General features: G+C 31.2%; 1 protein-coding gene across 1 annotated transcript; it reads right to left on the bottom strand.

Annotated features, from left to right (window-relative positions):
* Positions 1 to 8,197: 8,197 nt before the first annotated feature.
* On the bottom strand, positions 8,198 to 21,205 carry LOC127137814 (uncharacterized). Its single transcript, XM_051064237.1, has 4 exons — positions 21,067 to 21,205; positions 15,677 to 16,114; positions 15,450 to 15,580; positions 8,198 to 8,371 (listed from the first exon to the last, which is right to left on the bottom strand). The coding sequence occupies exons 1-4, from the start codon at positions 21,203 to 21,205 to the stop codon at positions 8,198 to 8,200; spliced, it is 882 nt and encodes a 293-aa protein (XP_050920194.1).
* Positions 21,206 to 26,868: the final 5,663 nt, after the last annotated feature.

Here is a 26,868-nt window from a genome sequence, read left to right on the forward strand (position 1 = left end):
AAAAATGAAAGAAAAAAGGTTCCAACAAAAACGCAAAATATCATAACTTTCTCAATTTTGTACAGAATTAAGTAAATAAATAATGAAAAATTATCCACTCGATTTCACAAATACGGTGGTATATTTAGAATCAGCAAATAAACAACAAAAAAAATCAAAAATTAACAAAAATGCGGTAGCATATATTTGCTTGATTCGGCCATCTTAACAACTCTCATGACAAACGAACCATGGATACATGCTCGGGTGTGATGTTGGGAAGCTATTGGATACATTATTTATGTAAAACATATATCATTTACATTTTACCTATTTTCGCTCATGGAGGTTCAAGAACATTTTAAACTGTTGATTTTGAATCAATGAAGTTTCCATACAAAATAGTGGTGATTAATTAAGTGTAACAAGAATAATAATGCAAATAAAATTAAATAAACAAAAATTAAATCATATTGAATCACTTTTGCTCATAGAGGTTTAAGAACACTTTAAATTTTTTATTTTGAATCAATAGAGTTTCCATGCAATATGGTAATGATTAAGATACTAATTAAGTGTAGCAAGAATAATAATGCAAAGAAAATTAAATAAACAAAAATCAAATCACATTTAATCACTTTTGCTCATGGAGGTTCAAGAACACTTTTCAACTCTGGATTTAAAATCAATTGAGTTTCCATGCAAAATAGTGATGATTAAGATGCTAAATAAATGGAGCAATAATAAAAAAGCAATAAAATTAAATAAATGACAAGTATAAGAGCATACCTAAAATAAAATTCAACAAAGAAAGAAAGAAATTACTTGAAGAAAAATGAAGAGAGTTTTGACTTAGTTTCTATGAATGATTGGTGGTGAGAATTGTTTGTTTTATAGGCTCTAAAAAGGATAGTTTAGGAATTATGCAAAGAGTGTGAGTGCCTTCTAGAAATTTATTTAATTAAATAGTGAATGATGATATAATATATGTATGGAATAATGATGTAATATATGTATGGAATAATGATGTAATATATGCATGGAATAATGATGTGATAAATGAGAGATATTTTGGATCTTCTAAAAACATTGATTTTTGTTTTATGATGCATGAAAATGATTAATAAAATTTAAATGGATATTTTGATGATAAATCAAATGATCATGAATTTATTTTTCAAAACATAACAAAAAAATATACAAATTTAGTCAATTTCTTCAACATGTAAAATGTTGACTTTATATTGACTTTTTTACTATAATGCATATATGGATGATTATGGTGACTTTTTATGATAAAGATGCATATGGATAAAAATGCAAAACTTGACAAATGGACTTGTATCAGATGAATTTAAATTACCCGGACAAAATTGGGGTATGACATTTTCTCAAACCGAACTTACAAAAGAAGAAAAATTGTAAAAAAAAAAGGACTTACAAGCAAGAAAGAACCAAGTTGAACAACCCCATGAGGAAGAACATATTGTCTGCAAAAACAATACATTATAGTGATTACAAAATTGCAATGAAAAGCCTAATACAAAAAGTGGAGCAAAATAAAAATCACAAACCTGCATTCCAGCTGAAAATTGGAGATGCATTTCAGCATACACCTAAAAAAAGCACACATAAGAAACCAAAACAATGTTCAGAAGAAACTTAATGATAATCACAACACTCGTATTACACAAAAGAAACGTTGCATCCATTATGCATTATACATTAGAATCACAACAAAAAAGTTTCATACCTCAGGTGGATATGCATCTTTAGCGAAATTATTCAAGAGAATCCACTCGTGACTATTAGTAAATATGGCGCGTCCAATTATACTGAATAGCAGCAAAAAGAAGGACGTGAGTACCAATGGAACAACATAAAAACAAATGAAAATAGGTGAAAATGGGACGAAGTACCTACCCTTCACCTGCTACGACGACTAAATTATTTACTGTCAATTTGTTAATCAAAGAAGAGACTATATCCTCCTATTGAATTCCTAAGTGAGACGATTGAAACTCGGGAGAAAACCATCATATTTTCTCATTCAGATTAGGCACATTTGACATCCCAACAATACCATGAGCGGAATGACGTGAAAATGGTTCCTAATGACATTCTTCCCAAATCAATAGCCTTCCAAATCAAACCATACTCGATTAATTCAAACCATGACAAAGATGGGCCATAGATCAAATCCTGATTAGCTGAAGAAAAAAGGTGGTATGAAATAAGTTGTGACCCTAAGTCACATGCTAATTGTAACAAGGTGGTATGAAATAAAAGACTTGAATAAAGTCAATAATGAGCTAGCCCTCACTCATTTATTGTGGCTCTTCAAAATCATTTTACCAACTCTTCATATATCTACCAATGGTCACTACAGGAGCAATTTCCTCGCCGAAATGGTGAAACCGCTTATGGTCTCTGAGAAATACACCTTTGTTGTAAACTGCAGAAAAAAGTTTCAGAAAATCCTGGCAATCAACACAAATGTAGAGATTAGAGTCCACTCTCAATGCAGAGAATTACATCCTTTCTGTATCGGTTGAAAGTTGCAATCAGTTGAGCCTTACTCCTTGTAGTTAAGATCCTGGCAGCTTCTTCCTGGCTTCATTTCTTCTCTTTCACAACCTCATGAAGAATATCATTTTCACTTTATGCCAATCTTGCATTCACATAATCACCAACATACCTAAATAAAGTCACCAACCCTACTAAAAGCTGCTCAAAAAAATCAACAATAAAATCTCATCAATACAATAAAAAATCTCACAAACCCTAAACCCTACATATGAACCCATGATTTAAAACCCTAGATCAGAAAAAGTACTTGTCTGTCGAAGATGACCAGAGGTATGAGTAGCCAAATCCTATTCCAAGGAGTGCTTATAGTGTTTGATATAAGCGTGTCTCATGTTAAAAAGCTCTTCCGGGGAGATAATTGAAGTAATCTCAACAACTACATTGTAGTTCTTACCACTCTTGATAGCAACATTTGCCAAAACAACATCACGATCAGCAGGTTCCAAGATCCAACGATACAAAGCTTTCTATTTGATCATAAAGTTAAACCACATTTAATAATTCATCAACACATTTAAAAAATAGTTCACAAAATAAACCTTGATAAATAAAGTTACCTCAAAGTCTCCTTTGAGTTCAAATTCCAAACGTTTGATAAGATCCTCTTGGTAAATTTCTTCATAAGCTCTTCTGATTTGTTGAATCTGATGACAGTTTCTATGGCCCAAAATTGCTATCACTATTATCATTATTCTCTCTTTTGATTCGTTGAATCTGATGTTGTTTGAGAGATGAGAGTGAGATTTATTTTCAAAGAAGAAGTTGGAAGAAGAAAGAGAGAGATCAAACAAAAATAGGGAAGAGGTAGAGGAAAATGGTAGACGCAAAGGAAGATTTAAAAATCATTTTATTCTTAACTTTCACTTCTTTAACATTTTTTTTCTTACTCTTTTTCTATTTTCTTTCTCCTTCTCTTTGTCTAGTTTCTTGAAGTGAATAGTTGTATTTTGTTGCTTTGATCAACCGTCACCTTCTGTTTTTCTTTAGTGGAGTACTAGTTTTCTCCTTTCTCTTTATACAGAGAGTAATGAAGATTATGCAATCGACCTCAATTCTACAACAAAATGATAGAATTATCATAAAAATAATCAAGTCAATATGGAGATTTTAGATTTAAATCAAGATATCTAATATTGGAACAATGGAAAATCTAAAAATAATCAAGAAAGACCCTGCCCTTAGAAAATATTTTAAAAAATATTTTCGTCTATTTTAATTATGACTATATTAAAAACTGTTTAAATAAAATAATCTATGGAAAAAAATCATCACAAATAACCATTTCAGAGGTAGGTCTAAAGACAAGAGAATTCAAAACTTTACAAATTTCATAAAATCTAAGTTACAGATTTATAATCCTCCCTGAAAATTCTTGAACCTTTAGAAATTCATGGCCTGTGATAAATAAATAATCTATAATTGACACACTGTTTTTTTTAAGATTCTATTTATTCTTCTTTAAGTTTAAATGTGGAGTTTTCCTTCACAACTTCACACATTTCAAATGTGGAAAAATATATGTGTTTCTAATGTAATATTCTTTGAAATTCATCTTAAAGAAAGTTTGTTTCTAATGTAATAATCTATGCATAATTACACTAATTGTAAACAAAGAAAATACAAGGAAAATAAAATTGAAAAAGTTTTTCTATTTAAAACCTCACCAAGTCATGTCCTCGTAAGTGTTTCCAAAAGGAATATGTGCTGACGATTTTAAAGAAAACAAACTTTCTTTAAGATGAATTTCAAGAATATTACATTAGAAACACATATATTTTAATATTGCACAATTATTCCAATTGTCTAAAAAACACCTAAAGTAAGTGATTAGCTAACATCACCAAAATAATTGGTACATTGTATAGAAGATAAAATGGAAGGTCTCATTTTTCACATTGTCTAAGAGTGGTCAATTGTTGGGATTTTTGAGTCATATGTCAATGAACTTTTGAGAGAAAAAATGTGTAAGTATATAATGAAATCTAAGAGGGGGGACATTAAATTTACCATATTTTTCTCGCTTTTAAAGGTAGTTTTTATATTCTTATTTTTTCAGAAATATTCCAATAAACATATGAAAGTAAAATGTAGAAAGTAAATAACACAACGATATATTTTGGTTCCTCTTTTTAAACAAGAGTAGTTCAATCCTCTCACATTCCCATGAGAGATTTCACTATGTTAGAAATTATACAGTCTCACCCTAAGACTTTCTTCAAATCTCTAACACAATCAATAAGGCGCACCACATTCTTATTTTATAATACAAAGAGAAAGAAACATATTTTCTCTCTAACGCACTTGTTTCTACAAACTTGATAAACAAGTAACAATACAAAGTTATTGAATATGAATTTGAGTACAAGTGAATTTTGATACACAACAATATTCCAACAAATTTCTTCACTTTCAATATAACAATTCAGAATAATAAACTCTAAGTGTTCAAGAAACTTTTATCTGATATGGAGCAAAGTTTTCAAAAATTTGAAAATTATGCGGAAGAATTGTTATAAAAATTTGAATGAAATAGGTGATTTGATTCATACAAAATTTTACTATTTATAATGGCACGTTTCCTTTGAAAATCATGTCAATGCTTTAGAAATAATTGGAAAATATGTTACAATGATTTGGAAAGGTGTTTATGAACATGTGTCATGAAAATGTATGATAAAGTTTCAGAAAATTTAAGTTGCTTTAGGCGACAATCGATTGGTCTATGATGACAATCGATTGTTGCCCTCTTCAACGTTAAAAATTTCAAAAGTTAACACATGACAGTCAATTTCTCTAGGGATGAAAATCGATTGTTGCCTTTTTAAAAATATTTTTTTATTAAGAAACACATGAAAATTTTCTAAATTAAACGATGAATGTGAAATATGCACAAATGTTATGACTTACTAAGAAGGGTTTAGGTGAAAGTTTATGAGAACCTAAAACTATTATACCTTAGATTAAGTTTGATCTAATTCCATAAGAAATCGTATCTTGATCAAGATCAAACTTGTGACTTCATCAACATTGACATGACCATAAACACTCTTGTCCTATCTTTTCCTCCTTTTCACATATTTATCTTCATCAAAATATAATCCAATTTAAAATTTGACTTCACAAAATGCTCTAAATACCTCACTTTAAAAAAAAAAAATTTAAATGTCTCACTTTGAAAAACAAATATCAGAATGCTCTATTTTATTTAAAAAAATATATTCAAGTTTAATATAGAACTAGTAAAGGACCCGTGCGTTCGCACGGGTCGCGCAAGTGCAATAATTTATTTTTAAAAAATTAAAATATAATATATTTTTTTGTTTATATATATATATATATATATATATATATATATATATATATATATATATTATATATATATATATATATATATATATATATATATATATATATATATATATATATATATATATAGTTGGATCAACGTACACAAATTTATTGCATAAGAGTTTTTTTTAATGTAATGGATGTTAAATGATCAATAAATGGGTTCAAAAAATTTCCACAAATAACTTTTTCCAGTTTGGGACATAATAAAGTAAAACATTATTAATTTATAGTAATATAATTTGCTTAATTTTTTTGTATACTATATTAAGGAAATAATCAAAAAATATAATACAAAAATATTTTTACAATTTATTGATATATTGATATATAATAAACATTCCATTGTTAATGTTATGAATAAACATTTCATTTATCATTGAGATTTTGGACATAAGAAATAAAAGTATATTTATTTAGTAATGGATGAAATTTTCCAATCTGTTACTAATTTGAGGTATAAAAGCGCAAATATTAACCTTCATAATAAATGATTATTTAACCAAAATACATAAACCATGTAACAGAAATATCAGAACCTCATTTGTTTTAAAATATAGTAATGAATACTATCAAATGTTGAAATTAATTGCAATTGATACAGTAAGGTTTAATGCAACAAAAGATATTGAAACAAAAGGTTCACAATTTTAGTTAAAATTGTGAGAAATAAGTCCAGCAACAAAAATGATTTAACTTCGTACAATTCTTTGGTCCTTAAAAAACTGGGTTTATACAAAACCTGCCCGCAACCTTTTAGGAAGTGATGATTCAAAACCTGCCCGCAACCTTAAAAAACTACAATAATAACTAATTTGATTTCAGGATATTGATTTCATTTTGGAATGATAAGATTGCAACAACAATAAAATAACGGTAATATTTTTTAGTAGTATAAATAGGTAATTTATTTTATCACATTTTTCACTCACATCTAGTCTAAATTTGACCAATTTATTTTATTTAATTTTAATTTTTTTGTGTACACATTTCATTTGAAAATGAACCTCAATCAACATAACACATGCTCCAATTTTATGCAAAATGATGGAAGTCCTCTTTGTATCCCAAATCAACAAAACACCCCATATTTTGGAAATCCACCTCTTATTCCAAATCCACACCATAATTCAAGATTTCAAAATTCTCTTTTTATCCCAAATCCATAAAATAATTCACCCATTGGAAATTACTCATATCATACATCACCTTACCCAATGAAAAACTCTCTTTTAATGTATTTTGATATATTTGAATCAATTTTTTAATTATATTTTATATAATATATAATGGGATTTAGCGGGGCCCATTTTCTTAGCCCACTTTAATTATTTACAATCATTTTCTTGTACAACTAAATGTATAAAGAATTGATATTCTTATTGATTTATTACAAATCATGCATAACATTAATTATCTTACGGCTGAATTATTTTAATACTCCACTGACCTAGCCAATAGAAAGGAGGCAGTGGACATAATTATTCATTTCAACCCCCAACTATATTTTGACAAATAAATAATTTAAATATGTTGAGTTATATATATATGATGACGTGAGATTGGTAAAAAGTATAGTTGCATGCTTAACTTAATCATTTCAAACAAACAATGTAGATTTTCCATTACCAATCAAAAGACAATTCACTGTATATGATAATTATACCTTGTTTTTTTTTTATAAATCCTTAATTCAGTTGAATGCAAGATTCAAACATTGCTCCAACATTTCTGAACTACCTGCAATTTTAACATATGTATTAGACTTTGAAAAAAATTGTAAAAAAATTTGTTTCTATAATTAGTTTTGAAGGATTTCATAATAAATTTTTATGTAATTGTTTTTTTAATTTCTAACACCATTAGGCATGCTGAAACCAAACATGACATGCAATAATCTATTTATAATTTAGTCGTATACACATATTTCATAAGATGACAACGTATTTTGTTATCAATCTAAAATACTTATTAACATTTGAAGATATGATACTCATATAAATTTTGTAGTTGAAAGAACACACAAAACACAATGTTCAACATAACAACATAGGATTTTGAATAATTTCACACACATGAATTAAATACTCATTATCATCCTTTAAACCATACATGAAATATAAATGTCAATTGTAATCCCACAAAATAAACACTTCAAAAAAGTAAGAACACATCCTACAACCAAAACATATCATGTTCTTAACAACTTCATACTTAAACTCATTCTGGTGCTAAAAAGTTCATAAAATATATTTCAATATCAAATTTCCGAAAATTCTAATTAAGAAGATGGTTCTATCTTTAATTTCTTGGATGGTTTGGTGCCTGATAATTGCGTAGCGTCAGGCGCTTCAAAATCAACTTCTTCACCCTTGTCAACAATTACAACATCCTTAGCCGGAGTCATTAGAATGATTGATTCTGGATCATTTTCACCAGATGCAGATAATGTTTGCTTGCAATATAAAAAATTAATTGTTAGATATAAAATGAATTATAATAATACAATATTTATCATAGAAAATTATTATGTTAACAAATGAAGATACTTACTGCGGAAGTTTCCAAATTTTCTTTGTTAGGGACCAACTTTGCATATTCAGTTTTAGACTGATTCTGCACATTGAAACATCGAATATTTATTATACTTGTTAAATGTTTAAATAATACATGAATTAAGTGAATATTATACGTCTTCTACTATGTAGTCATTTTCAATCTCTTTAACAAAGGCTTCATCATCACAAAGCTTCCAAACAGACGCTTGGGAAAACGTTGGCTGCACCTTAACTCTAAAAGCCATTTTCTTATTCAACAGCATTTCAAGCTCATCAGGATAAACCATTGGATCATCTTCTCCATTCTAATGGAAAAATAAAATATCAACCATGAGTGATAATCTGAACTTTACAACTCGATAAACTATTAACATTTTAACTTATGTATAACAATGTACCTCCACCATAGAGTTATGCATAAATTCAGCAGTCATTCCAAGTATAGCAGCACATTCGGAATCCCAGAATACAAATCGATATTTTGATTCACCATTGCTAACATATATCTCAATCTTGTACCTATAGTATTTTAAACGAAGAAAATAATATGATTAATAACAAATCCATTACCAAATTTATTTGCAATTCATCTAGATTATATGTACCTTGGTATAGGCTGTTCGACTTTTTGCCCACATGAACATTCATAAGCTTTTTCAGGATTAGGTGCCTTCGAAGAACACCTTGTGCAGCCATAATAAAACCATCCATACTTTGAGATAGCAAATTTCAATGTGGTTGCTACAGTAACACATAAAGTTTCCTAAAAGCAAATAAAAAATGATATTAATTTCAAAAAGCAAACAATATAATTGTAATAGTAAAGATAAAGGACCTGAATGACCTCTTTCCATTTCAGTAAATGGTCATGACGAATAAGGACCTGAATCCGATCACCCTAACAAAATGAAAATAATCTTCTTTTTATATGTTATACAAAAAAGCATTTTGTTGTAATTACTAACTATCATACAAAAATCTATACTTAAAAAAAGAAAAGCAATTTACCAAGGAATCCATAACAATCATCTCCAAATGTTCAATACCCTTATTGTTCACAACACTCCAAACATTCATTATTCGAACAGCAAGACGCCAAGTTTCTTTTGAGTCATTGATGTCTTTCACAGAATCAACCTTTCTACTCATTTTCACTGAAAAAAAAATCAAAAATTAATGTAACTGCAAATTTAGATGACTATAAAATTACAAACCTAATAACCTGAAGAAAAAAAAAGAGTATATAAATTTGATAGAGGTGTGTGGCAAAATGCTGAAAATGATTCAACCTTTGATGTTACACATATATAACATCGTTTTGATTGTATAATTATATGTTATTAAATTATAATTTTAAATTAAAAATAACTATTTAATATAGTTGATTAATATTAATTGAGTAATTTAATATTATTGTTAATTTACCTACCAATTAATTATTATTATTGTTATTATTATTATTGATATTTACCCGCCATATATGATAAGAATATTTTTAAAATTTTAATAGTATATTTATTATTTGATTTGATTTGATTTAATTGAGATCCAAACTCTATAAATTAAAATCAATTACTTATTATGAACAATAATATAGGGTCATTCCAATGTCAATCTATTATTAATTGAATTTTACATAGATGTAATTTTGCAATAACACGCTGGCATATTGAATCTTATACCACTGTTATCTTTGCACTAACATATTTTATCTTTTCAACAGAATAATTATAGTAAATACGTACATTCTGTATACCGAATTATAATAAAAATGTATTAAAATCAAAAGCAATAAAACTGTTTACAGTAAATAAAAATATAGTCTAATTTCTTCATGATCATAAATATTTAAAGAAAAACTCATTGAAATAAAAAATCAATAATAAATCAAAAGTTGAAATAAATGCTAATGACACAACATATATTTAAAATTTTATTTGATATATTTTTATATAATAAATAAATTAGTAATAAGTAAATGAATAATCAAATAGAATAGAATTTTAAGATGTTATTCTATATTTTTATTTACTGTAAACAGTTTTATTGCTTTTGATTTAATACATTTTTATTATAATTCGGTATACAGAATGTACGTATTTACTATAATTATTCTGTTGAAAGGATAAAATATGTTAGTGCAAAGATAACAGCGGTATAAGATTCAATATGCCAGCGTGTTATTGCAAAATTACATCTATATAAAATTCAATTAATAATAGATTGACATTGGAATGACCCTATATTATTGTTCATAATAAGTAACCGATTTTAATTTATAGAGTTTGGATCTCAATTAAATCAAATCAAATCAAATAATAAATATACTATTTAAATTTTAAATTAATTGGTAGGTAAATTAACAATAATATTAAATTACTCAATTAATATTAATCAACTATATTAAATAGTTATTTTTAATTTTAAAGTTATAATTTAATAACATATAATTATACAATTAAATATTCATTTTGTCATTTAAAGAAAATCAAGTAACCATAATATTTGGCAAAAAAAACTACAATAATAATTAATTTGATTTCAGAATATTGATTTCATTTTGGAATGATAAGATTGCAACAACAATAAAATAACGGTAATATTTTTTAGTAGTATAAATAGAGTTTAGTATGAAATTACTTATAGGAACATGAAAGTAGCTGTATTATGGATTGTAATTAGGGTAATTAAGTAATTATGGTGGTAATTAACTTTTATATATTAAAAGTAGATGGACAAAGGATTGTTGGCCCATGAGGACCTTCCTCCATTCAGTTGATACTCTTTTTTTAATTTAATTAATTAATTACTTAATTGTTTTTTAATTATAATACTAAAATATTAATTTTACTAATAATAAATTATTTTAAAAACTAATTCAATTTTTTAATTAAAAAATAGTTAACTATTTTTATATCTTAATTTAAAACTTTAAAAATTATTTTTATCAATTATCTTTTCCCTTTGAAAAGAAATAACATTCTAAAAATAATTTTAAAAAATAGATAAATACATGATTAATACTCATGAAGAAATTTATACTTAAATATGATCAAGGAGTTACAATAAAAAATAAAAACTTAATCAATAATGTTGTCAAAATAGGTGATTGTTGGTTCCACATGGGCGAAGTTTGGGTTGACGTTTGCCACAACCTAATTCCCGAACTGGACGAATTGGAAGAGATGGTGGAGTGTTCGAAGATGAATCTTGGACATGTTGTGATGTGTGAGAGGATGTACGAATTATTGGGAATTCAGATAAAGTATTTGGTAAACCCTCACAACTAAAATTCAAGACATCAACATCCATCATTGCAAAAATGTTTTGGGATTATGTTAGTTATGTATTGGTGTATGGGTAAATGGGGTCAATTAAAGGGATATATCAGTCATTATGTGTGGATGTTCTAGGTTATTAAGGGAATTGAAGGTTAAGGTTGTGTTGTTGGGGTTTTAAGTGATCGAAGCTTGGTTTAGGGATTTAAGTGTATTGAAGGGATTGTCGAAATGTCGTTTGTTGTGGTGGTGGTTGGTAGTGGTATCTTGTTAAAGGGGTTGGGGTGTAAGGAGTTTGTTGTTAAAATTGAATGGTATAAAATATTTGTTGTTGTGTGGTTAGGGTGTGGTTATATGACTGTAAGTTGTTGGCGTATGTTGGTGTGTGTGGAATTCGATTGACATAATATTATTGAGTTTGGATTAGTTATAAGTATGTCTTTGGATATGAGTTTGGGTTAGTTATAAGTGTGTAAACGTGTAGGTGTTTAATTGGCTGCATTATATGGTAAAACACTAGATGGGTACCAATGTCTTGACTGATGTCATGACATGTACGTGTAACTACATTGTAGTTACTGCAGGACTAGCTAACACAGGATTTATTGAATGTCAAACTGGATGCTGTGACATTCATACCTGTCAACAGATACTAAGGAATAGAACAGCAGGAGTTCTGTTAGAACTTAGTATTTAAGTGCAGTCTGGTTATCAAGGAAGAACCAGACCTGGCATAAGGCCTACTGACTGAATGTCAAACTGGATGTTATGACATTCATCATTGAAAGCAGCTGCTGAAGATTAGACAGAGTGGTGTTCTGTTATACTTCAGCATGTAACTTAGTTTGTTCTTCAAGAGAATAACAGAACTAACTTAAGGCCAAATGTGTAAATGTTAAGTTGGACACTTTGACATTTATTAATGTAAGCTGTTACTGTAGTATGGTCATTTTGATCATGTACAGGCCAACAAAATTGTACAGTCTGTTTTCTGGAAAAACAGACTCAGCATATGGACCTTGATGTCAAGCTGAATGTCGTGACATTCATGCCTGACAGCATATGCTAAATTGTAGGTTGTTCAGTTTTCTGTTTCAGCTTTTTCTCAGGCTATTCTTTAGGGATTCAACAGCTGAGAGAAAATCCAGGAAATCAACAACCAAGCTACATTCAATGAACCTAACAAATAGCCTATTTGTTAGTAACCTAAATGTTGAATTTATGGGAACTTGTGTGACCTTAAATTCAGGAGAATACAGGTGCAAAAGCCCAGGACACTGCAATATAAAAGGAAGGCGTTCCTTCATTCAGTTTCAGGGATTTTGAGGCGTGAAGATTTAGTGTGTCCATCATACTTCACTGCTGTATTTTTGTAAGTCTAGTATTAGACGTATCTTGTAAGCCAAGCCATTATCAAGTAGATGATTGCTTTGGCATAGGGTGTTCATTGAGTTGTAAGTGTTGTGTCACTCAAAGCTTTTAAGCGTGAGTGCTGTGTATCTTGATTTAAGCTGTGAAGCATAATCAAGAGTTGTTTTTGAAGTGTGACTTCAAAGTGTCTTTAATATCACTGAGGTGATTGAGGGGGAGTGAGTAGGAACTCTGATCTTAGTGTAAGATTGAAATTGCATTGGGTAGGGATTAAGTGATAAGTTGTAAACGGGTGAGTTTAGCTTTGAATTGATACTACTAATAGTGGATTTCCTCCCTGGCTTGGTAGCTCCCAGACGTAGGTCATGTTGGACTGAACTGGGTGAACAATTACTTGTGTTATTTACTGCACTTACTGTTAAGTTCTGCATAATCCCTGTCTGTGCAGAATTGGATGTCATAACAACCAGTGTGACATCCAAAGTCTGATAACTAGAATTTCAAAATGTTTTCCGAGTCGATTGATTTCAGAAATTTTTCCAAATACAAAGAAACTTAATTTTTGATTTATTTTAGGAAAAAACACTTTTTGGCAGAAACTTCAAAATCGGAAAAGTTATTTTTGAAAAATTGGATATTTTTGGGAAAAGTCAAAATCGGTTCAGGGGAAATCGTCGTGGCGACGACGTCTGGGTCGTGCCGAAGTGGCGGCGGCTGACGATCATCGTGATCGTAGTCACGCGGCGGGCCGCGTAGCGACAGTCGGGAAGTTGTGTTGCGCTAAGAGGGTGGCAACGACAGGTGGTAGCACGACGGCGACGGTCTGGCCGCGCCGGAAAGGCGGCGAGCGGCGATTCATGATCGTCATTTTTTCAATTTTGCGATCGGGTGGCCAGGTCGTGCTCCATTGGTCGCCCGACAACAGTGGTTTGCACGCTCGGAGACCGACGGTCGGCCATTTCTTGCGGTAATTTCCGATTTCGGGCATTTTTTACTTTTTTGATATTTCGGGCATTTTTGATTTTTTCTAGTTTCGGGTATTTTCTGGAGTTTTTCGAGTTTGGGAGTTCTTCGGTGATAATATTAAGCATTTTTTATGTTAGAGTCTTTTTGGTGACCTTAGGAATTTGATTGTCATTATCCTGGTAGGGTTATCACTCATGAACATTTTACCTTTTTTAGACATTTTGAGAACTTATAAGTTTTTGAGAATTTTGAGAAATCACGAGTTTTTAGACATTTTGAGTTTATTGAGTATTTTGATGAGTTGAATTTTAAGGTAATAATATAAGTTTACATTTTTTAGGAGAAATAATTGAAATTGTTTTTAAAATATATTTTTTTAGCAAAGTAATCTAGAGAGAGATTATAGTGAGGCATTTATTGGTGATTTGAGTATAGTAATCCAGAGAGGGATTATAAGATGACATGTGAATGGTGAATTATGGGTTCAAGAGTGGAACTTTTTGATATCCATGTTTTGTGATTCTATGATGTTGATGTTGTTACATATTTGTATTGTTCATAATCATGCTTTCATTTATTTTGGAGATAGGTAGGACTTTGATCCAGTGATGGTCTGGTTGAGAGAGGAACTATGGCGGTCTCACCTCCAGATAGGGACACGGTTTAGAAAGGGACCGGAGACAAGGGAAAATCGGTAACACACCTCTCATCTTAGTGATTTGGTACCACATGCATTTTGAGAAGGAGTTGGTGGCATTTGCATTGCATTTGCATAGTTATCTAATTGATTATTTTTTAGTGTGATTGAGATATTTCATAACTCGTTATTACTATCATGTTTTTCTAAATTTCTTCGTTAACATTTGTTAGATGTATTATCACCCCTTATTTGTTATTATGACATCTGTGTTCTTCGGGAGTACAGACAATCAAGTACAATAGTAGCAGCTTAAGTTAGAGGATGACGTCGGTGCCTATTTAGCTTTTATCATTAGGTCTTAGAGGAGTCTCTCTGATATGTAGCATTGGGGATTAGATGTCATTCGTTATTGTGTTATGCTTTATTTATGTTGGAGCTTTGTTGTTAAGACTTTTGAATTTGTTCATTTCCGCTGCTTATTTTCACATGACCATTTCGTGATTGATGTTTTTATGCTATGGTGAAGCATGCGTGAAACTCTAAATATGGATTTTTATTTGAATTATCTTATTAAATGTTGAGTCGGAGATTAGGGTGTTACAAACGGCAACCAGACCAAGTCCATCCCTAAGTCTTTACGAAAAATTGTCAAAGGACAATTCAGACATACTAGCGAGTAGTCACCGAACCATTAGTTGGGGTACCAATGATCATACTTACATTCATAGAGGACACTTGAAGTTTCAGCTTGTTAATACATTCAATGGAAATAAATGAATGATTTTCACCAATATCAATCATATCAATCAGCATAACACCTTGAATAAAACATGTACCTTGAATCAAGTTATCTAATTTCAAGACATTTGCATCACTCAAAGAAAACACTTTACCATTAGTCTGAGCAACAGTAATCGACGTCTTCTTTGGTTTCTGACATTATATACTGATGTGATCCTGCTCGCCACAGTTATCACAAGTCGGAACATTACTCATGCATTCATCAATATGGTGACCTGTATTCCCATATTTGAAGCACTTCAAACCTGCACTCTTACATTCATTAGCACGGTGACCCAACTCTCCCCACTTGAAACACTTTATAGGATTATGAGCACCTGCACAACTTATCTCTTTTCCGCCTGCAGATTTCTGTTGAAACTTCTCTTTCCCTTTATCATCTGAAGTCAGATACAGTTTCCCACAAAACTGATTTCCACTATTCTTCTTACTAGCACTCTTGTAGTGAGCAGATATAGCCCTGCTATATTCATTATATATCATGCATTTGTTCACCAGCACAGCGAATCGAAGAATCTCTTGATAACCAATAAATTGCTTGATTTCAGGAAGCAAACCGCTTTCGAACTTGATGCACTTTAACCCTACAATTTCCGCACCATTATAGTGTGGAGAAAATCCCACTAGCTATTCTAACTTAGCAGTGTACTTAGTGTAGCGGGGTATTCGTTACCTTTAGATTTATTGACTAAATCAAAAGTAAACCATAAAAGTCGAGTCGTCACCGCACTTCTATTTATCCAAAGGAATGGTTAGAAAGCGAACAAAAACCTAATAGTTTTATCGAATCAAAAACTAGTAAAAATGTCTGAGATCGGGGTAAGGGGGTTTGTTATGCAATGGGAAGGTGTTAAGCACCCAAAACATCCTAGGTACTCCTAGGGAGCCCTTTTCACACTTGTTGTAAGGTTGGTATTTTGTGAAAAATTTATTTGTGCAAACATGATTGGAGAGATGAGAAAAGAATATACAAGTTATTTACAATTTGTGTTTAAATGGATAAACCCATTGCCTACGTACCATCTTAAAAAAGATTAGGATCAAAACCTCGTAGTTCCGGGGTAAAAAAATAATCTCAAAGTGAGTTGGTGAATTGATTGATCCAAAAGCCTTAAGGTCTTTTGTTATCCAAGGGAGAAAACTCAACCTAAAACCACAAATCCACTATGTGAGGATAACTTCAACATTCTAGTGAGGGGTTAACCCTATAATAAGCATGGAAGACTCATTGTCCATCACTAAGGATATAGGTGAGTATTATATCTACCTCAAGGATAACTCAAACCTAATAGCTAAAGGTTATGAAAAGTTTTTTATAAGAAATGGCCATTCAAACCACAAAAAGTATTTGAACAGGTTATATTTACCAATGAAAAGTATTTATAAAATATGGTCAAAGTTGACTTAAAGATTCAATTCAAAATAAGTGTTATGAAAAGAAAGTATGAAAATCAAAAGCATAATGCTTAGGTTTCTAATGTTTGAAAACAAATGTTAAATGTTTGCACAAAAGTTTTGGCTTGGGTTAGAGTGGAGGGAAGAAGAAGAATGGCTAAAGTCCTAATCATACAAGAGATGAAGGATAAGAAACAAGACCACAAATGGAGTTCCTCTCTTGAGATCATATTGATGATCCAAGTAGCTCCCATCCTTTGGAATATGCAAGCAAATAAGTAAAAGCTCAAGCAATCAAATTAATCAAGCAAGCTCTTAGGAGATCCCCCAATAACTCTTGTATCTTTCTCTTTTGAAGCTCATGACAATGGTTCTTCAATTAGGCTCAATGTTGGAATCCCTAGCACAAGAACACACACATCAAAAAGTTCTATCAAGCAAACAAAGAATGAGCAAGAAGGAGTTTAGAATTTGGTCCTTTCAAAGTTTTCTTCAACATTTATAGCACTCTAAAGGCCCAATGCCTAGTTGCTCTTTGACTTTTATAGCACTCTAAAGGCCCAATGCCTAGTTGCTCTTTGACTCCAATTTTGCATAGGGAATGTCCTAAAGTCTAAGTCCTTTTTGTCCATTTGGCATTTGGTTCACAATAATCAAACAAAACACAAGCACAAAAGTATATACACAATTATGTGCTCAAGTGAGCAAAAGGAAAATTGCATTAACATAAACATGTGCTCAAGTGAACAAAGGAAAAAGCAAATGAATAATATGTACAAGAATAGTAAATTGCATAATTGTAAAGAGCAAGAATTAAATGTTAATGGTTAATGGTTAGTGTTAGAGTTAGTGTGCCATAAGGCAATTTAGCGCTATGTTAAGCAATCGTAATTGGACTTATGTAGAAGTCACAACTATTTGAGGCCGGCCAATAATAATGTAGGCAACAACACAAGTTAGAGATATTGATTAGTGAATCAAACTCCTACAACTTGCCATGCCAAAAAGAAGATGAGAAATGATATTGTATTGATTTAGGTTCTTTGCTTGATTAGGAAGCAACCTATCCATAATGCAAAGCCATTCACTTGATTCATGATCAAGATGAATTAGATTTGAATCAAGGAAGGTTAAACCTCCCATGTATCAAGGCTAACCACCAATCTTTAACTCATTGATCAAAAAGGAAAAAGAAGAAGAAGAAGAAGAAGAATATTAAAGTACATTAATGGAAATGAAATGAAATAATCAACAAGAATTGATCAAAGATAGAGAAGATCAATGTCAAACAATAGTAAACAGAAGTAAAATGAAGATTAGAAGTCAAGAAACAAATAAAATATTTTTTGGTATTTTTCAAAAGTAAAATAATACTTGAATTAAAATAATAAAGAAAGGTCAAACTTCAAACTCACTTCAAATCAACTTTGAAAAGTCCAAGTGAATTATCCTAAGTTCAACAAGGTCAAACAAAGTTTGACAAAAAATTTCAGCATTTTTAGAAGTCAGAAACTATTTTTAATCAATTAAAATGCATAAAAAATAACCTAATTGAATTAAAATCTCAAATAAATCTCAAATCAATTAATAAATTGATGAGAATATTTTTCATAGATCTATCATCATTCAAAGAGGTTGGAAAAATATTTTTGTATTTTTTGAATATCAAAAATTATTTAAAATGAATTAAAAATAAGCAGAAAAGAGAAAATTCCTAAAAAATATCAAATGATAAAATAAAAAAATATTAAAAATCATTTTTAGAAACTAGAAATTAAAAGGAGAAAAATGCAATTGGTCTCACATTTTTTGGACCAATAATGAAGGAGATATGAATTTTTAAAATGAAACGGAATTAAAAGAAATAAAAGAAAATAGAATCAGAATTTAAAAATGATGAAAAAACGTGGAGCGTCTGATGCACTTTCATTAATTGACGTGGATCATCACGTGGCCAGGATGTGCGCGTTCACCATATACACTAGTCAACTGAATCACATAGTGCCATTAAATAAGTCATAACATTGAGTGGCCTGGATTGAATCTGGAAAAGGAAATGGATGGTTCAGATTTAATCTGGAGATGGGACGGTGACCAGCGCCACTATCTTCTCCGGCCAGCTTCTGGCGAGGCTCAAATTTGCAGAGAAATAAATGTGCATGAAAAGCCACAATCCAGGTACCAATCGAAAGCTGGGGTGATGTACATTGAGAAAAATCAGAGATGGAATTTCTATGGTGTTCAACTGAACTTGCTAGAATTTAAAAATTTAAAGCTCAAATCGACTGCCTCTATGAAGAGGACTTCAGATCACACAACAACAGCAAGAACCAAGCAGTATATGAGTAGATTCGAAGGAAATGAAAATTGAAGTAAACCTCTGATTTGCAGAGTTTGAGAGCACAATTCCTTGGAGTTAATGCTTGCAGTTTGTTCTAGGGAATGAGGTAGCAAGGCTTAGGAACTTTTAGATCTAAGAAACAATCAATGCAATTGAATTTCAGATCTGAAAATTGAGAGAAAAATTAGTGAGTTCCTTTGGAGTGTGGTTGAGGGATTAGTCGTGCAGCATTTAGGGCGCCTTTAGGTTGCTGAAATGAGAGGCATGAGCATTGTATTTATAGCAAAAACATGGCCGAAATGCATGATCAAAATGCTTGCATGAATGGAAAGGGCCTCCATGTATAGGCTTGTACAGGCGCATGGAGGGCCCAATTCCACTTGGATTTGGCAGCTAATTATCAGCATATACAAATTGGACGTGTAGATTATGTAGTATTGGCTCATGCAATGCAAATTAATTGATTTTCCAAAATTGCACCAATATGTTCATGTCTTTGAAAATGCCATGTCCATACTTGAAACACAACCTTATGAGTAATGGTTGGAAAGCTTTTTGCATGAGGATCATTTGTTATGTTGATCAAAACTTCATTTGAAACTAGGAAATTTATGAAAAGTGGTCATGAAGTGTAGGGTGCAAAACATGTACATGTGAGAATTTCAAAAATGGCTAAAGTTCAAGCCCTTATGTTTCAATGATGTAAGCTCCAAATTACAAAACCTTCAACATCAAAGTTGTAGATATTTTAAATACAATCAATTTGGACTTAAATTTTGCATCATTTGGATTTTTGATGAAGAAGTTATGGGCACTTGAAGTTGGACTTTTTCACATTTCAATGCATTTGGTCCAAAGTGACCTATAATGTTTTGCATTATCACATGTATTTATTTTAAGATTTTGAATTTTTTTCTCAACATAACATTTGAATTAGACATCTTAAACTTTCCAATTCATTTGATCCCACCTAAAAATCATGAAAAATGAATGAGTTATGTCCTTGGAAAGTTGACCCAAAATTAGGGTTTCAGTCAAAATGACCTATAATGTCTTGAAATGGATGATGACCTTACAAGCTTAAAATCAATTTTTAATGAACATGAAAGTTGTTCATATGGTTCTTAAGAACAGTTTTTCTCTTGGTGTCATCTTCATTTGACAAACACATCAAAAGTTAGGTCTCAGTGTACTTCAAAATAGTCAGATGAATTGACTGATCAACTTCTCAAGTCTACACCTCATATCTTGATGAATTGATGATTTAGGACACTCAAATAAGTCCAAATATGCATGAAATGATGAATTAAATAACTTCCCTTGATTGCATTTGATCATAGGTTGAGGTTGCTTCATGAGCAAGGCACAATTGGTACACAGATGAGTTAGGGTTTCCTTGGGAAACAAACTCAAACTCTTTGGTTTGCTTTGATCAAAATGATGAATTGAGATACTTGGGAGGCATATTTGAAGGATGTGAGATTTGGGAACCATTGCCATGCTTTATTTCAACCTCCCTTGGCCATATCAATGCACATAGGATCTCCTAGAAGCTTTAGATCTTGTGATTGCTCAGGCTACCAACAAAAGATGTTAGTGACATATTTTTGTGCTTTTGGTTAGTAAATAAAATGAGAAAAGCAATAATATACAATTCAAGCATGCTTGATGATCTCAAACCAAACTCACAAGAGTTCCCACCCAAAGGTAAGGAGCCAAGATACTATGATCCTTGAGGCAAGATGCAAATGCAATGTTATGATGCCATGAGGGATCTTAGGGTCAAAATTAGGGTCTTACACTTAGCACCAATCATGTTTCCTTGCTTCAGTTCAAGGAACTCAATATTTTTTTTACTATGCACATTAGCTGGGAAATACTTCTCTAGGAATTCAGTTTTGAGCACAACCCAAGTAATATCAGTACCATCAACTTCCATTCTCTAACGTGCATTATCCCACCAATATTCAGCCTCTTCTGACAACATGTGAGTACTAAACAACACTTTATAGGCATCAGTGCAAGCCATAACCCGAAAAATCTTCTCAATCTCTCGGAGTCATGTCTGAGCACTTTCCATATCATAAATGCCCTTGAAGGTAGGTGAATTGTTCCTCTGAAAATTCCCTAACCCACGAGATTCATCACCATTTCCATTATGATTATTCTAATTCGCTTGTAAAGTCGTGTTTTCCTGAGCCATCGCCTGGGCCACTACTTGAAGAGATTCAGCAATTGCTTCATCATTTCTACCTCTAGCCATTTCTTTCTGCACAATCAGCAAAAACAAGTTACCTAATCGAAAACAGTAAAGCAAATAACATTAAACGAAACAAGAAGCCGACAATGTTCGCATATATGTCACGCACAAAGGATGACAACTAGTTCACAACTTGGCCTAATGGACTGACCTGCTTTGATACCGCTAGGTAACACCCCAATTCTTCGACTCAATATTTAGTCAAATAATTCGATTTTAACTCAACACTTAGAGTGTCATGCATGTTTCACCAAACATAAAAACCAACAAAACATAACCTTGTGAACTAAGCAGCGGAAACAATAAAGTGTGACATATAACGTCTCAACAACAAACAAATAACAAAGTGGTTCAACAACTCCAAAATGAATAAGACATGTAACAACGAAATATATACAACTAGTCCCGAGTGCTACATATCAGAGTGATTCCACTAAAAACCCGAACGATAAATACCTAAATAGGCTGCAACACTGTCCTCTAGCTCAAGAAGTTACTCCTATATCTGATTGTATATACTCCAGAGAAGCACAAACACTACAACAAACATATAGGGGTGAGAATACGCTCAAATATATTAATGATGCAAAACATAGAAATGGTACATATTCATCACAATCATCAATCACACACTTATTCACAATAATAAACAATCATAACAATTACTCGATGACACATGCAAGTATGTATGTGAAGGTATCCACTACTCGACTCTACATGCATGCAGTACTGATTTGGACATCAGAGATATGTTATTGGTTTTCTTCCATACTTGCTCCCGATCCCCTCTTCAGAACCAAAGCCCACCATAATCGTCAATAATCCCCACTACTGAATTCGTAACGATTCACTGGTCCCTTTACTGAAATCAACTAGTCGCTCTTGGTCCTCACTTCTGAACTAGATCCCACCATAATTGTCACTAATCCCTACTACTGAATCAGTAACACTTCACTGATCCCTTTACTATCAGATACTCGCTCTTGGTTCCCACTTCTTAACCAAAGCTCACCACTTAATCGAAGCTCGCAAACCATGATGCATTAGCTCAACAACACCATGCAAATATGATCATTCACAACCAGCCTCACTTCTGACTGTGTACATTGCCAATAAGTTCATCACCTCAACACAACAAGTATGATATGGAAATATATTCAACAACACATAATCATTAAATTATATCCACATTCCAATTGTTAACTAAAGTTCTAAATAATTTTCACGACTCTCCATAAATCCCACAAAAATATCCAAGCACACCAATAATTAAATAAAATTAATTTTAACTCAAATAAAAACAAAAATACGAAAATTGGGGTGTTACACCCGTCATCAACGAGGATTCTTTATACTTAATGGTTCACTACGGTGGTGGTTACGACCAGTAGAACTCTCACATTAGAAGTTTCATCCACTTTCTTGTTGTCTCGAAACCCTAAAATAGGTATATCATTTTCATGTCTCTCGTTCGCCATCAACGAGTTATGAGAGCTTAATTGTGGAGGTTCTTTCTCAATAGATTATTCGTCGTCGACTGAATCAACTGAGAGGAAAGGGAAAGATCTCGAAGTTGGGAAACATGTTGTGTCTTTAGCAACTAGATCGGTTGTCATCATCTTTTTCAAGTGAGCTCAGTGTAATTTGTAAAAATCAGAAGTCGTTTCTCACAGACGACGACATTATTTCGTTAAGGAATCATAAATGTATCTGAGAGATTTGATTGTTGAATTTGTGGAAGTCGGAAGTCGTTTCTTACAGACGGCGCCACTATTCTGCTAAGGAACTATAAATGCATTGGTGAGGTGATGAAAGAGATTCTTGACTTGAAAGGTTAATACTCCAAAACCAAGTCAGTGAGCGAGCAACAAAAGAGTAAAGTAAATTATGGTTAAAACATATCATGAGAGACAGTTAAAAAAGTTATACGTTATCCAGCCTAAAACATGAGGAACTATTAGATAATATTTAACGGTAAATAACCGTTTGTGGTGTAGATCAAATACAAGTCTCAAGATCGTTAATGCAATGTAACTTTAACACCGGGTGACTTTCGAATCGTGATTTAAATTCTAATGTAAATATAGGATCTAAAATTATAGACATTTCCTAATCTGAGTTAATCCTTAAATACACTAAGAAAATAGTTGTCTCCCAAAAGAATGTGATTTTAAAAACCTTAAACTAAAAATAAGAAAAATAAGAAAAGTACTTTATTTTATTTATAATTTAAATTGAGAATGTGGTTTATTGACGTAAACACCATGATCTTCCTCAATATTACCCACCTCAACCCCTTTTTCTTAGTAACCGCCAAAACCCTCTCACACTTATCATGCCCCTCCTTTTTTCTTCTTTTCTTTATTTATAATAACAATTTCCAAAGCACTCTTTTCTCTCATCAATCTTAATTTCTCTCTTCAATTTCTTAATCATCATGGCTTCTTTCCACTCAAGAAAAGGAGTGATCTCTCTAAATTCAAAAGACATAGCCGATCCAGCTTCATGGTATTGTTCTATTGTTCTTGTAGCACTTATACTTCTATGTATATTTCGAGACACATCTATGATTCATCAAAATCATTACCACAACATCATAGAAAGAAACCTCGTATTGTCCAAACGACCATATTGTGATGAAATCTATGTGGTTGGTGAAGGTGAGACACTTCACACAATTAGTGATAAGTGTGGTGACCCTTTTATTGTCGAGAATAATCCTCATATTCATGACCCTGATGATGTTTTTCCTGGCTTAGTTATCAAGATTACACCTTCACATCATTATAACTAGAATTAGTTTTTTTTTTAATGTTGTGTACTTGATTTTTAGGAATTTGCTTCTTGTAATAAGGAGATTAATGTTGTGTACTTGATTACCTAGTGTAATAATTTAATTTAATTAGACGATTTTGATCATATACTCATTTATATCTTATTATCAAAATTTAAAATTTAAGAACTTTCACTCTTAATATGCTTCAAATTAAATGATAAAGTTTTCTTATAATAGTAATTTAAATTTGTGCTTTAAGTAAGAATGTTAAAAAATAGGCAAAGCCTTCATTGTCAAGTAACTATTTTCATATACATACTCGTAGCTAGACGTGCAATTCTTGAATATGATTGTTGATATCATATTTTTCTTATAAGAGCTTCATTTTGTTTTTTTACGCACTAAGTTAAGCTTATTTAAGAGTAGTAAGTGGCATAAACTAATTAAGGAAAATCTTAGTCGTCAAGTCTATTTTAATGCAATGCGCCAAAAAAAAAAGCAAGTCTATCTTTATAAATTAATTTGATTAATTACTTGAGTTAATAGTAGTGAAGGGAAAAAACTAGAGGAAGTTATCTTTCTTTTGTTTATTCTTATTTTTTAACAGTTTTTCTTCTTCTTTTTGTTTAAGCTATGGTACAAATTAATTGTCACCATCTAAGAACACTTCTTAAATTTAATCAAGATTCTGAATTCGAACATAGTCCTGATAATGTTAAGTTGCATGCAAAAGATATCAAATTTATATAAAAATAAATTAACTGTCACGTCTCTATGACCAACAATTTATGTGGTGAATAAATTTTAGTGGTTTAATTTTTCATGGACGTGCACTCTGATTTTTTATTCTTCATATTTTGATTTTTTGCGTCAATTTTAAAAGATTGTTTTTTGAATTATTTCATGTATTACTTATACTTTTTTTTTGTTTGTTGCAATTATTACTTTTAATATTTTACAACTATAATTTTGATTAATATCTATAATTTCAGATTATTTTCAAGAGTACACATTAAATATTTATGAAAAAACAATCTCTTTATCCGACCGTTAACCGGTCCAAAATAATTTATATTACATTTAATTATACGATATAAATAGTTAATTAATTAATTAATTAAATTTATTATTTTTATATCTTATAAATAAAACTTAAAATAATTAAATAAACTAATTATGTTTTACTATAAAATTATACACCGTAAAAATGTTTATTGCAAAAAAAATTAACAAACATTAATATTTTTTCAATATTGTCAACATAAAAAATGAGAATAGTTATATTATAACAATTATAATTTGTATATTGTATTTTCATGGACATAAGTCATTGGTAAAAATCATTAATTAAAACAAACAAAAGTCTACCTTAAACAAATATTTTTCATTAAAGAATTATTTAATTTTTTTAACATAATCAACAATAAAATTACATTGTATGTTTGAGTATTGTTCCGTTCAAGAATCAGAAATGAATGTAGTTGAAGAAAGGATATCTTAAAATAGTGGTGTTGATCTCTGTCACAACTAGAGGTGGAAAAACATATTCGATATGTCGGGCAATGCCCGTTTTGGCCTACGCACTTTTTTGCGAGGCAAGTCAAAGTTTAAAGCTCACACCTTTTAATGCGCCCGACCCACCCTATCCTATTTTTTTACAAGCTTTTTCAGGCACAAACTTTTACATATAATTTTGTAATTTTTAGGTCTAAAAGTGTCGTACCTCGGGAAATGAGAACACGACCTAGCGAAGCGCAATCACACGCTCGCAATGATGGACTGAACAGAGTCGCCACCGAACTTTATTTATTCCTAAAAAGGAAAGGGGAAATATCGATAAAACCCAAGAAAGAACGACAATGATATTGGTCGTCGCAACCAAATCAGGGTCCGGGAGTCAATTACGCAAGGGGAAAGTATTAGCACCCCTCACGTCCGTTGTACTTAACGGGAACTGTTAGATTAGTTGTGCGCATTAGTGTTAGTTTGAAATGTTAGGCTTCTCAAGTTATTAGGTGGGAAAGAAACAATAGAAGAGAGGAGAATATTTTTGGATTTTCGACGAAGGACTAAACCAAAGTTTTTTATTAGTGGGCCTGACAAGATTTACAAATCCTGCTCCTACGTATCTCAACAGAGAAATCAAGGCTTACGTAGTTATGGGTAGAAAAATGTTTGTTTGTTGGTCGATTTTAGCGAAAGCTACTTTGTGTCAATCGATGAAAACATTGTTGGACTACCCAAAACAGGTGGAGAAACATTGCTTTGCATTGTTTTGAAACAAAGTACCTTTCGTTTGAGAAAGGGTTTGAAGGGTCAATCGCACGGTGGTGAGAAAAGATTTGATTGGTTTGATGTGTTTTGAGTAATGGCGAGAACTTGGATAAGCGAGATATCCATCTCGAATCCTAATCTCAGGAGTGCGTGGTATCCACCACGGTCCATTTCCATCTTATTTGCAAAAGTATTTAATAAGAATTAAGTGTTTTTGTATTTGATTGAGAAATGGTTTGAAGAAACCGCATTGACAATTTGAATGATGGCGAGAGCTAAAATAAGCTAGACA

This window comes from Lathyrus oleraceus, chromosome 4 (genome assembly GCF_024323335.1).
Source record: "Lathyrus oleraceus cultivar Zhongwan6 chromosome 4, CAAS_Psat_ZW6_1.0, whole genome shotgun sequence".
Classification (NCBI taxonomy): domain Eukaryota; kingdom Viridiplantae; phylum Streptophyta; class Magnoliopsida; order Fabales; family Fabaceae; genus Lathyrus; species Lathyrus oleraceus.